The sequence below is a fragment of the Salarias fasciatus genome, chromosome 13 (assembly GCF_902148845.1).
Source record: "Salarias fasciatus chromosome 13, fSalaFa1.1, whole genome shotgun sequence".
Lineage (NCBI taxonomy): Eukaryota > Metazoa > Chordata > Actinopteri > Blenniiformes > Blenniidae > Salarias > Salarias fasciatus.
This window is the reverse complement of record NC_043757.1, coordinates 26,214,229-26,227,000: the sequence shown is the minus strand read 5'-3', so window position 1 is coordinate 26,227,000 and position 12,772 is coordinate 26,214,229. Positions and strand designations below refer to the sequence as shown.

The 12,772-nt window shown below is 45.0% G+C and overlaps 1 protein-coding gene across 1 annotated transcript in view; it reads left to right on the top strand.

Annotated features, from left to right (window-relative positions):
* bcl11aa (BCL11 transcription factor A a) overlaps positions 1–8,073 on the top strand; it is a 46,929-nt gene extending 38,856 nt beyond the window's left edge. Inside the window, exon 3 of the mRNA XM_030106434.1 lies at positions 4,382–8,073. Coding sequence (XP_029962294.1) covers positions 4,382–6,627 — 2,246 coding nt within the window. The 3' untranslated portion in view covers positions 6,628–8,073. The remainder of the gene's footprint in view (positions 1–4,381) is intronic.
* Positions 8,074–12,772: the final 4,699 nt, after the last annotated feature.

Sequence of the window (12,772 nt, the reverse complement as noted above, 5' to 3'; positions counted from 1 at the left end):
ATCGGATGTTTGACCCAGTCAGCCTGTTATGATCCTCTCCGGCCTCTGGAGCCTAGACGGCCCAGGAGCACTGGTCACCAAGCCACTTCATTATATATCTAATAGAATCCTAAACTGAAATGTGGCGAGAGGCTTTGTGTTCTCTCGTCAGTGATGTCGGTGTGTGACGCTTCCAGTGTTTTCTCCGGGTGTGTGGTCAGTTTGGCTCTGCTTCAGCCCCTCGGACATCCATCGGATCAGAGTGCTACACTCGCTTTTGAGAGGGATTTATAGAACCAGGGGAAACTTGCTACACACATACACTCTCCTCTCTCTCTCTCTCTCTCTCACACACACACACACACACACACACACACACACACACACACACACACAGTCATGAAACATGAGCCAAGCTGCCGCACTGCCTCCCTCTCCCATCTAGCACCACATAAGTGTCCAGGCAATGCCCTTGGCTTAATAGGGCTTAATGTCTGTGCTTGTCACTGTAGCATGGCTGCTATTGAGTGTTAGGACGTTTCCGAAAGTGTGTGTGTGTGTGTGTGTGTGTGTGTGTGTGTGTGTGTGTGTGTGTGTGTGTCTGTTCTCTGGAGTTTCACCAAAGCGGCTGCACGGCTCTGAAATTTACTCTCCAGGAAGAAACGGATGCTTTTATTTATCCCTCCCACTGCTGCCCGTTCTAAACCAGGCGTCACCTGAAAAGTTTGTCACCTCTATCGAAACTTAAACCGAGGGGATTACCGAGGTCTCATCTCTTTCTTTCCCTCTCTCCAACCCTATCTATCTTCATCTTGCGGTCTCCATTCCGCTTTCTCACTTCATTTTTCTACCTTGGACTGGTGGAGAGTTTGCCTAATGAAGTGGCTGATGGGAGTATATTACAGGGAGACAGAGTGGAGCGGTCGCCTACTCTAAAATCCATTAACCTTACAGTTTCAATCAGCGTGGAGACAAGTCGGAGCTGCGAGTCAGAAAGGAGAGTAATACCTCAAGAGTTGGGCCTTGTGCTTCAGATTTTGCTCACATTTTCATCTGAAAACAAAATATACTAATTTAAGGCTGGATAATTGTCTCTGTTCTGCAGCGGTACACGTGTCTGTGGCTTTTTTTTTTTTTTTTAATGAACCTCATGAATATATTTTCCTCAGGCACTGCACAAAAATTAAGAACCTTGAAACGTCGTGTATATGTTCCACTACGTTGCCGTTTGCAGCACTTGTTCAGATGAAACGGCAGAATAAAAGCTGCTGTTTGCATTCTGGTTGTGGAACGTACTTTACATCTTTCCAGCTGAAAACACAACATTTTGTTATCCCGAACCAAACAGCTTGAGAGGCTAAGCTATTTGGAAAGACTCCATTTGTTTCGATTAGAACTATGACGATAAAGGCGAGGTTTTCAATCGGAGGAATGTCTCCGGGTCTCCAGAGTGATCAACTGGTGGTAGATTTGTTTGGAAAGCATTTTAAAGGCTCTAAGAAGGAGCACTAGATGTTCAATCAACAATGAGTTTAAAGTATGAAAATAGATGTGTGGATATCAAATGGATTTCGAGAGCTTTATGAACATTACAGCGCCGTATGTTCCTTTGAGTTCCTGAAATGTTCTAGTATTGTTGAGAAGAATAGCACTGTTTTCTCCAAGGCAGCAGTTTGTAATTCCCGTGCCACAGAGCGTGCATCTGTTTCCGTTATGCTTTCACTTGATGTGCAAGGTACGTTCTGCCTGGAAATACTGTGGCGAGATGACGGAGCAGCGCCGTGGCTGCCATCTTAGCTTTGGTGCTATGCAGTGTGAACTGATCAATAATGGAAAGAAACGTGTCAGTGCGATCCTCTGATTGGACCGAAGTAGGAAGAAGTGCGGCATTGTTGTTGGAGCCGAAGAGATTAGGAAGAGGAAGGAGGGGGAGTGCGGAGGAATAAATAAATAAATCCTCCTTGCTCCTGATGATGCAAATGATATTCACAGGTTAGATCCACTGCAGGTGCCCACAATTAGTGGCAATTTGTGCCGATTTTAATGATCCATAATTTCGCTGCCTTTCCAAACGGTTGGTCATTCGGGATAAGTGTGTTTGTGTACAGAAATTGAGGCCAAGAGGGGCAACCCAAAAAAAAGAGAAAGAAAATGAAGGAAAGACGAGAATCTTGTGTAAGAAATGCCTCATCTGCACACTCTTAAACACAATCACGTCTCGTTTACGCTCCATTCTTCCTCACTTCTTTGTCGTCTTTGTGGATAAAAGATAAAAGAATATCTCTCGTTAATGTAACTTGCTGTTCTCGTAGCGGGAGGGAAATTATACGTCTTGTAAGCTCGTCCTCTCGAGCGTCTACTTTTTCTTTTGCAGATATTTCTTTGTGTGTGTGTGTGTGTGTGTGTGTGTGTGTGTGTGTGTGTGTGTGTGTGTCCCCCTCCTTCCAACCCCACCCTCTCCGACTCTCTCTTTCTGGCTATTAGAGGTAAATTGCAGTGCGTCGACTTATAAAAGCTTCCCCGTAAAACCGTGACATCCTTTTAGTATCACTGTTAATTTGTCATATTTGCACTGCCAGTAATTAGCAGGTGATATGTCCCAATTTTGTGTGTGTGTGTTTGTGTGTGTGTGTGTGTGTGTGTGTGTATTTTCACAACCCACCTAACCTGTTTACATATTAATGGGATGTTTTGTAATTTATTTGTTGGCGACGACGCAGCACAGCAAAATAGCTTTTAACCAAAAAAAAAAAAAAAAAGGAAAGAAAGAAATCATTTTGGATAATTAACATCGCTATTATGACCCCTGGAACGGCACCCATTTGCTTTAGCAATAATATTACTGCAGGTTTTTCTAACCTGTGTTGCGGCATTTTGACACGTTTTTGTTGCACTTGGTTGTTTTCCAGAAAAAAGCTTTTTTTTTTTTCTTTACACACATTAAAATGTTGCTTCACTGTGGTTTAGTATTTTAGTGCAGCGTACTCAAATATAAAGGCTTAAAAAAAAACATGTCATTGAGAGTTTTTTTTGTGAGAAAGGATAATAGTTTGCATGTAAATATAGAATAGAGGTGTTTTTCGACGATCCGGTCTTTGATAGTGTGCTGGTGTCTGAATGCTCACCTCAGCCCGCATGGCGCAGTGCTTAACAAGGGAAGGCTGTTGAAGTGGGGGTGGGCTGGGCGGGGGTTCGTTTGTCATCTAATCTTGTAAACGAGCTGATGGCCATCCATTCGGTCCCCCTAATGAGATTACACATGCATGGCGGGTCGCACCACGGGTCATCTTCGCCGAGGCCGTTCAAAGGCAATTATTGTTTTAAATGTTCCTCTCGCCGCCGCTTTTCAAAGTGACTCTGCATGCTTGGCTGAAGGAAGACGCTCCGAGAGCACACTGAAGGAGTTATTTTTCCGCCTCCCTCCGGGGGGACAGAGCGCAAATGTTTTTACACTCCTACTGTTTTTACCTTCCTCGCGCGGCCCGAGGTGTCGTTTTCCGTCGGCGCACAAACAAATGAGCGGACGCCTGTTTTGTCTGAGGGGCGATCGGCGTTAGTGGGAGGGTTGGCAGCACATAAAAGAGTCTACAATACGGTGTACATTAATAAACTTTCACATGATTCATCTTTATGCTTTATGATCACATTGGACAGGGTATTTACTCATGCCTCTCTTTTTTTAGCTTCTTTGAGAAAATTCCTCCAGTATCAGATTTCATATATTTTTAATGTAAATACCATGTTGCTCCAGAAATGAGGAAGCAGTAATTTCAAGGTTTACAGGATTCCACTCTGTTTTCTCCCTTGTGTGTTGGTGTGTATGTGTATTTGTCAGCGAGCCGCTGTTTTGGTAGATCAGTGGGAAGTGGTAGTCCGCTGGGATAGCCCTGCTTCTTTGTTCTCCTGCTGACAATGGAGGACTCACAGCCAGTCTAAAGGGAGAAATTATGTCCCAGAGCAGTCTGGGAGAAAAAGAGATACACACACACACACACACACACACACACACACACACACACACACACACACACACACACACACTACTTCTCACATGCTACTCATGTGGGGCATGACCTCAATAAGAGCTGCTGTTGTATTTGCAAAGCCCTCAACACCATGTGCCGACCACTTTTAAAAGCTGTAACAGTTAGGCCTAAGGTTCAGATAAAAAAGATTGGTTCAGCTGAGTTGAGCTGAGTTCCTCCTCTATGTTACATTTTGCACACTACGCTGTTTATGTATTGGGTCAATGTTCCCAGATGAGTGTTGAAGCATTTAAGAAGGTTTTAATTGAATGGCGATTCCTCAAACCGAACCATTGCAGTCTGTTGATGGTGAATTCATCAGTAGTTTATCCGTTCAGTTTTATCTTATTTGGTCTTCTTTTTCTCTTTTCCAACAGGGAAGGAGGAGCCGACGACCTACACCTGCACTACATGTAAGCAGTCCTACGGCAGCGCCTGGTTCCTGCTGCAGCACGCTCAGAACAGCCACGGCTTCCGAATCTACCTGGAAAGTGAACACGGAAGCCCTCTCACCCCGCGCATGGGTGGACCTTCCTCCCTTGGCGGAGGCGCAGACTGCCCTTCCCAGCCTCCCCTCCACGGCCTCCACCTGCCTCCCGATGCAAGTCCTTTCAACCTCCTCCGCATCCCGGGCTCAGGCTCAGGTGGAAGGGACAGTGTCGGAGCAGGAGGCAGTATTGGCGTCGGTGGCCCTGTTGGTGGGGGTCATCATCAGCGTTTCCCTCCAACGCCGCCCCTTTTCAGTCCCCCTCCAAGAAACCACCTGGATCCCCACCACCTGAGCCCAGAGGAGCTGGCGCTGGCAGCCCACCACCCGAGTGCCTTTGACAGGGTGCTGCGCCTCAATCCTCCTCTGCCTCTGGACCCCCCTCCAACAATGGACTTCTCAAGGCGGCTACGGGAACTGGCGGGAAACACCTCAGGGTCCTCTCCCCCGCTGTCTCCCAGCCGGCCAAGCCCCATGCAGCGCTTGCTTCAGCCATTCCAGACGGGGGCAGGTAATGGAGGCGCAGGAGGGGCAGGAGGCAGCAAACCTCCATATCTCGCCACTCCACCACCGCTTCCAGGCTCCATGCAGTCCCCTGTGGGCTCTCAAACCACTCCTACAACTCCTCTTCCCTCGGCAGGTCCAACATCCTCCTCCTCTGCCCAACTGAAATCAAAGTGTTGTGAGTTTTGCGGCAAAGCCTTCAAATTTCAGAGTAATCTAATAGTGCACCGGCGAAGCCACACAGGAGAGAAGCCGTACAAGTGTCACTTGTGTGATCATGCTTGTACACAGGCTAGTAAATTAAAGCGCCACATGAAGACCCACATGCATAAATCCTCCTCGCCAAACACAGGAAAGTCAGAAGATGGGCTTTCGACAGCCTCGTCTCCAGAGCCGGGCACCAGCGAGCACATGGCCAGTGCAAGCAACGCCCTGAAGTCAGTGGTGGCTAAGCTGAAAAGCGAGAATGACCGCATGCTACGTGAAAACGGTGAGGAGGAGGAGGAGGAAGAGGAGGAGGAGGAGGAAGAAGAGGAGGAGGAAGAAGAGGAAGAGGAGGAGGAGGAGGAGGGAGAGGAGGAGGAGGAGCAGAATGGAGAAAGGGCAGCCAGAAGAAATAACAGCTATCACTTCGGTTTGAACCTGGACACAGCGCGTCAGCATGAAAACAACGGCGGGATCGGAAATCGACTGGGCGGAGTGGCCGACGAGGGGAGCATCCCTCGCTCGCTGCCCGAGGTGATGCAGGGGATGGGACTGGCTGCCAGCATGCAGCACTTCAGCGAAGCCCTCAACGCACACAAACGAAACGCCATGGGCCAAGAGAACCACCTGCACCACCATCTCAATCGAGACCATCACCACAGTCGAGAGATGTGTGATGGAGACTCTGTGCTGGAGACGGATCGTGGGGAGGAGGGCTCCGTCTCGACCGTGAATGGGCGAGGGGCGTCTCCAAACGAATCAGCCTCCATTGGCCTCTCCAAGAAACTACTTCTGGGTAGCCCCAGTCCACTCAGTCCTTTTTCTAAGCGCATCAAGCTGGAGAAGGAATTTGACCTGCCCACTCCCACAATCCCTAACACAGAGAACGTCTACTCCCAGTGGCTAGCTGGATATGCCGCCTCTCGACAACTCAAGGACCCTTTTCTGAACTTTGGGGATTCCAGACAATCGCCCTTCGCCTCTTCTTCTGAGCATTCTTCAGAGAACGGCAGTCTGCGTTTCTCGACCCCTCCAGGCGAACTGGACGGTGGGATGTCAGGCCGCAGTGGTACAGGCAGCGGGGGAAGCACGCCACACCTCGGGGGTCCTGGGCGGCCCAGCTCCAAGGACGGCCGCAGGAGTGATACTTGTGAGTACTGTGGCAAGGTGTTCAAGAACTGCAGTAACCTTACAGTGCACCGGCGCAGCCACACAGGGGAGAGACCGTACAAGTGTGAGCTGTGCAATTACGCATGTGCCCAGAGCTCCAAACTCACTCGCCACATGAAGACCCACGGTCAGGTGGGCAAAGACGTGTACAAGTGTGAAATTTGTCAGATGCCCTTCAGTGTCTACAGCACCTTGGAGAAACACATGAAAAAATGGCACAGTGACCGCCCTTTGAGTACCGAAATAAAGTCAGAGTAGAAGGCCGAACAATGAGACCTTTTCCCCACAGCTGTGTCCGCCATCAGTCCCCTGTTCTTTCCCAGCTCCTTGTAGATTTGCCCCAATCCCAACACTCCACTTTCGCCAATCTGGTGGAAGCTTAAGACCATGTGCTCTGCACCAGCACACCCCGTTTCCATTACCCATTGAATGCATGATCTGTATCGGGGCAATACTCTTGCATTGACGCAAAACTTCGAGCCTTTCTCTTGTGCAATAATTTACATGTTGTGTACTATTTTCTTTTTGAGTTTTTCCTTTTCCATTTTTAAGAATTAGTCAGCATGCATAGTATGTTTTTGCTAATCAAAAAAATTGAAAAAGAAAAAAAAAAGAAAACGAAAAGAATTTGTCCCTGGTTGGTTAGTTGTTGAGTAAATGTGTTGCTGTTTTTCTCTTGTTCTGTTTTTTTCTTTTTAATTCTTCAAAAAGAGAAAAGACAAGAAAGGTACATCCATGCTGCATACATTCTGTGACACATATCATGTACAGTTTTGTTTTGTGACATGGAACGTGAACAGTCTTTGACTTGACCCTCTTCCTGCAACCCTGGAAATGCACTTATCCTGATCTTTCTAAAAGATGCCATGTTCACACAGGGTTCAAAAAAGAGAAAAAAAAAATCACGCATTGGCTTGACAACTAAACTGAGAGCGATGACAGCCTTCAAATTTCTTTCAAAAAGACAAGGGTGCGCTGAGAATTTAATTTGTACTATCATTTGGTAGAATAAGAAAAGAGTGCCTTTGATATTTCAAGACTGCATTGGCCATAATCTTATCTGGTATAAGCTTGGGGTCAGACTAGATGATGCTATAGAAGATTTAAGCCACCCAGGAAAGGTCCTTGCATCAAGCACCTGACTGCTCAAACGGACTGTGACGACTCATGATGGAAGATCAGCGAGTTCTCGTTAATCATCATTTAGCTACCTATTACATGTTCAATAGGCTATCTTTAAATATGTGGATTTCATTGCAAGCATGGTACAAGCAGTATTGTGTATATCTGAATTATTTGTAGTTTCGTTTCTGGTAGGGAGGTACTCTTTTTGTTTTGGGGAGATAAAGGTAACCTGTAATGTACAATCCTGAACTTGAGGGGATACGGCACATGGCTGAGAAGTGTCACGCATCTCGCGTTAGCACAAACCTACAACGCTGCTTCAGGACGTCAGTGTGTGGAACAATGCATCCAATGAAATATGAGCTCCGAACCAGGTGAACTTTAGTTGCGAGCATTGAAAAAAACTACAAGCTAGACAGATAGAGAAAGCTACTCAGAACTGGAAGCTATGAAACATATAACGGGGATCAGAGGCAATGTCTTTTACATTTCTATCACCAAAACAGGGTCGTTAAACTATGAATTGCAGTAAGTGAAAAAGAATTTGCAAAAACTATATCTGTACTCTAGGGCTCCTGGAAAAAAGGAAAAAAGTGAGAATCTTAATCAGTATGCATAGACTAATGCAGGGCACTTTTTGGTTGTTTTTATTAAACCCAATACAGTTGAATTTTTTAGTTTCTTTGTTTTTGGTTTTTTTTTTTTGTAATTCAAGGCGTTCATAGCATAGCACTTGACACTCCGCCTGAGAGGGAGTGCCGGTGTCTCTCACGCTGAGTCTAAAAGCAGATTTACAAGACATGAAGTGCACTGTTTCCCCTTTTTCCAGTTTACACGTTGAAACTTGAGGGTAAAAGATAATTTTACTGAAAAGCTGTTCGACAACGAGGCTCCCGTCCATTTTTGAAAATATACGTCACGCATAATTCGCTAGCTAGCTAACTGCAGCCATATGACCTTTCACCTCTGTAACCTTCCCATTTCATGTATCGATCATTTGTCAATCCGTTGCCCCGAGAGAGTCCGGCACTTAGACTGAGCTGAAAAATGTCACCCTTTGTCTACAAAGTCTGTGAGTTCAGTGGTGGAGGGTGAAACACGTGAAGAAGAACTGCTAGAAATGATTTTGATGTCAACCACGCCTGATAAAAATGTTAATTTACAGACTGTGTAGCCAACGGATGACAACAGGCGTAAAAATCGTGTTGCTCACACTGCGAGAATCACTTTTTTTTGTACAAATCTTCCTTTGAATCCTAAAACAAAAGTTTTTTGCAGATGAGACTTCACTATGTTTTTAGGGGAAGCTGTATTTAATTTTGGTTGTCTCTTCCTCAGCGTCTTGGTGGCGTTCAAGACTCCGATCACAGTATATATGAAATGATTAAAAAAAAAAAGATGAAAAATCTAACAAAAAAAAATCTGTGATGATTTTTGTATTTTTTTTTTTTATTATTAAATTTTTGTTAGCTTTTTTATTTTGCCTTGGCTCTTCACAGCTCTTCAGGTTGAAATACAATTTGCATTGGGGAAAAGGATTAAGATTATATATGAATATATAATAAAGAACTTAAAATATAGGAAAATGCACACTCATGTCGATTCCTATGCTTAAACACATTTATGGTCTACTTTTTCTGTATTTCTAGAATTGTATTTGAATTCAATGTTCACTTAGAGTAGGCACTATAGTATTTATATTGAGGCTCGTATTTTTAACTGTTGCTTGTTCTCTCTAAAGGTATTTATCATACCTTCTTTTGGTAGTGGATTTAAAAAAAAAAAAGAAAAGAAAAAGAATCCCAGGCTGCCACGGTATATTTTTTTAATTTGGCAGGATAATATAGTGCGAATTATTTGTATGTTTAAAGAAATAAAAGGAGAAAAAAAAAAATCCCAGTTAAAAAAAAACTAACAAAAAAACAAAACATTGCAGCTAAAGTGTGTGGCATTGGGAGGCGTCGGGCCATCAGATGGCCGCTCGGCGGCTCCCGGTCCACGGAGGTGGTTGTACATATCTTCTTTAGGTTCATTTTTTTTTCGGGTTTTTGTTTTTCTTTTCTTTTCTTTTTTTTTTTTCTTGGGTGGGGGCTTGGGACCGCCGTCCCTCCGACCTCCAGCCCGTCCTCCCCCCACGCCTGCTGCCATTCTTGTATGCAGTACTGCGAGCTGACGTCGGCCTGTCCTGTCGTGTGCTTCTGTCTCTCTCTCTCTCTCTCTCTCTCTCTCTCTCTCTTTCACCTCCCGCCTGACTTTACATTCCAACATCGAGAAGAAGAGAGGAACAAAAAAAAAGAAAGGAAAAAAAAAAACAAACTCGTCATATGCAGTACATGGATTAAAGCGTCAAAATAAATACATTTAAAAAATGAATTAAATGTTTTTTGCAGTTGTTTTTCTTTTCATTGCCAAATACTAAATGGTGCTTTATATTTAGATTGGGTATACTTTCATATGCAAAGCATATTTCAAACATGACCCGGGGGGATGTGGAGCAGCCTGCTTGAGTTTGAGACTTTTTTGTAAATGGCAATGCGGAATATTTTGTTATCAGCCTTTTCTATTCCTGTTCTGAGAGCTGTTTGTTGTAACTTGAACTTGAACTTTATCTTTTACTATGGGAGTTACTATTTATTATTACCTATATGCTCTGTTCAAAACAGAGACATGGAATGGATTCTTATTGTTTTTTTGGGTTTATTTTATTTTTGGTTTTGATATGATTTGTTTTATTTTGTTTTTTGTTTTTTTTGTTTTGTTCTTTTTTTTTTTTTGTAATGGTGGCCAATGGTCATTGGACAAAAACCGAGCTCTTCTAAATTTCTGTTGTACTTGTTTGGGGTCTCTGTTCAGTTGTATTGGGAAAACCACTGTCCGTGTTTTCTGGCAGATGTCTGCATAATCCTGTTCACACACCCATTTTGTCCCTTTATCGAGAAAAAAACAAAAAACAATTAATAAAAAAGAAAAAAATGAAAGTATAATGGCACTTGTGGCTTATCTCTGCTGTGTTATCTGGAGTGTGCATGCATGAGTGTGTGTGTATCTGTGTAATTACCCGTTCAAAATGCGTACCTGAAAACCCAGCGTCTCGCAGATCTCAGAGAGCCCTTCTGTCCTCCTGCAGGAAGACAAACGCTCCACATGTAGTTTTCACGGCAGTTAATTTGAATCTATAAAAATAATGTCATCAAGTCAAGACTGATTCCAACGGAAAGAACCCCGGAACTGAAGAAGCGTCCATACCGACTGTGCATTTCAAATGAATGCAGTGTGGTTTGCACCTTCACCACCAGCACGACTGGACCCAACAGACCCAATGGGAAGTCGGCTTTCAGCCGGATGGTGTGTTTCTGTGACGTAAATGAAGAATCAACACATTTGGCTCCTTTGCAACAGTGTGCAACCAAATTTTTAAAGAATGAACAAATCATTGGTTCCAGGAGGCAATCACCGATCCGTTGACTCTGAAAGTCACGCATGTCGATCAGACGGAGACTTGCTTCTTTTGATTGAACAAGCTGGTTATGAAGACACAGAGATAAAACTTTGGATCTCTTTGATCAAAAAGCACTGTCTTCTTTAAATCTTTAGGGGAATTCAGTATTAATGAAACCAGCTTCACCAGCATGGAGAAAATGATCTTCAAGATCTGTTCAAGATTAACAGTCCTGGGAAATTTAATAAACATCAAGGTGAAGAATCCTCCCGGATGTGCGGGAAGCTGTCCGAGCCGCTGCGGTCGGAGTGTGTTCGCCTGCTGGAGCTGAACGGGAGGAAGGAGGGAATCCCGACACTTTTCCCGTCAGGTGGGGTTTGTGCAACCTGGTTTCCGGCAGAGTGGAGTTAAAGTATCACTTGATAAAATGAATTGTTTGATGTTTGATTGGCCAAGTGTGTGTGTGTGTGTGTGTGTGTGTGTGTGTGTGTGAGAGAGACCTGCACAGGGTGTTATCTTAGGGAGGCCTCACACTGCTGCTTGAACCCGGTGAACCCAGCCCTCCACCCCTAGCCTCACCCTCGCCTTTGGCCTTGTACTATATGTACTTTATGAGTCCCTCACTGTGTGTCTGCGCGCGTGCACGTCTGCGTGCACAGTCTCGCCCTGGGGAGTGTGGGAGAACTGCTGACATGCATGTGTCTGCGCACAATATCGTCCTATCTGCTGGTCAAGACAGCGCAGCTGGTTGAAGCTTGTGCACGAGTGCGCGCGTGCGCGTGTGAGTGTGTGTGTGTGTGCAGTGCATTATTTTCCTCTTAGTTTGCACATTATCTAAGAACACATATGTGCTGGATGCATGTCACTCCTCAAAGTACAGTACAGTACGGTATCTGTTGCTGATAATAGCTGTCCCCTATGTGCCTTTCGCCCCGCTCTCTCAAACACACACACACACACACACACACACACACATTTTCACACACACACACACACACACACGCACATATACATGCAGTATATGAACACGTATGCGGTCCTCCTTCCACAGAATGTACTTAAGTAAATATCATTATGTCCCTCTGTTTGCTCAGTCGTCACAAAGCCTCATAAAGCTGTCAGGATCAATCAGCTTTGTGTCCTCCAGACACCACACCCTGCTGGTGAGACACACACACACACACACACACACACACACACACACACACACACACACAGGAAAGAGCCATGCGCTGTTATAAAACGGCGTCAGAAGAGTTGATAGAAATAGAGGAATACAGGAGATCAAAACGGCTCGGTGGAGCAGTGGTTGGTGTTTTCGCCTCACAGTGAGAAGACCTGGGTTCAAACAGCAGCTGGGCTCTTTCCATGTGCAGTTTGCATGTTCTCCCTTTGTGTGTGTGTGGGTTTTATTTCCTCCCACTGTCCAGAAGTTACTCATTGACACTAGATCGCCTTCAGGTGTGTGCTGGTGTGTGGCGTTGTCTATTTCAGTGTGTGTGTATTTTTTTTTCAAATAAATTGACATTTTTCAATAAATAACTTTACATTACTTTTACATTTTGTAACACTTCCAGAAATATTGTTCCCATCAGAAAACAGGTCAAAGCATTTCTTTTCGTGTTTAGTGAAGGAATGTTGAAGCTCCTCCTGCGGCCTTGACCGCGGCGGCGAGGCCCGGCCGCCACGCCGGAGACGGTGGGGGCACTGAGCCGCTCTCAGGTGGGAACATCTCTCATTTTGCTGCTAGAAAAAAGCTGCAGGTGGATCACAAGGAACCTGAACGGTGTGGGATTATTACAAAATACAAGTGAAGTTCCTCGGTCAGTGTCTTTCAAC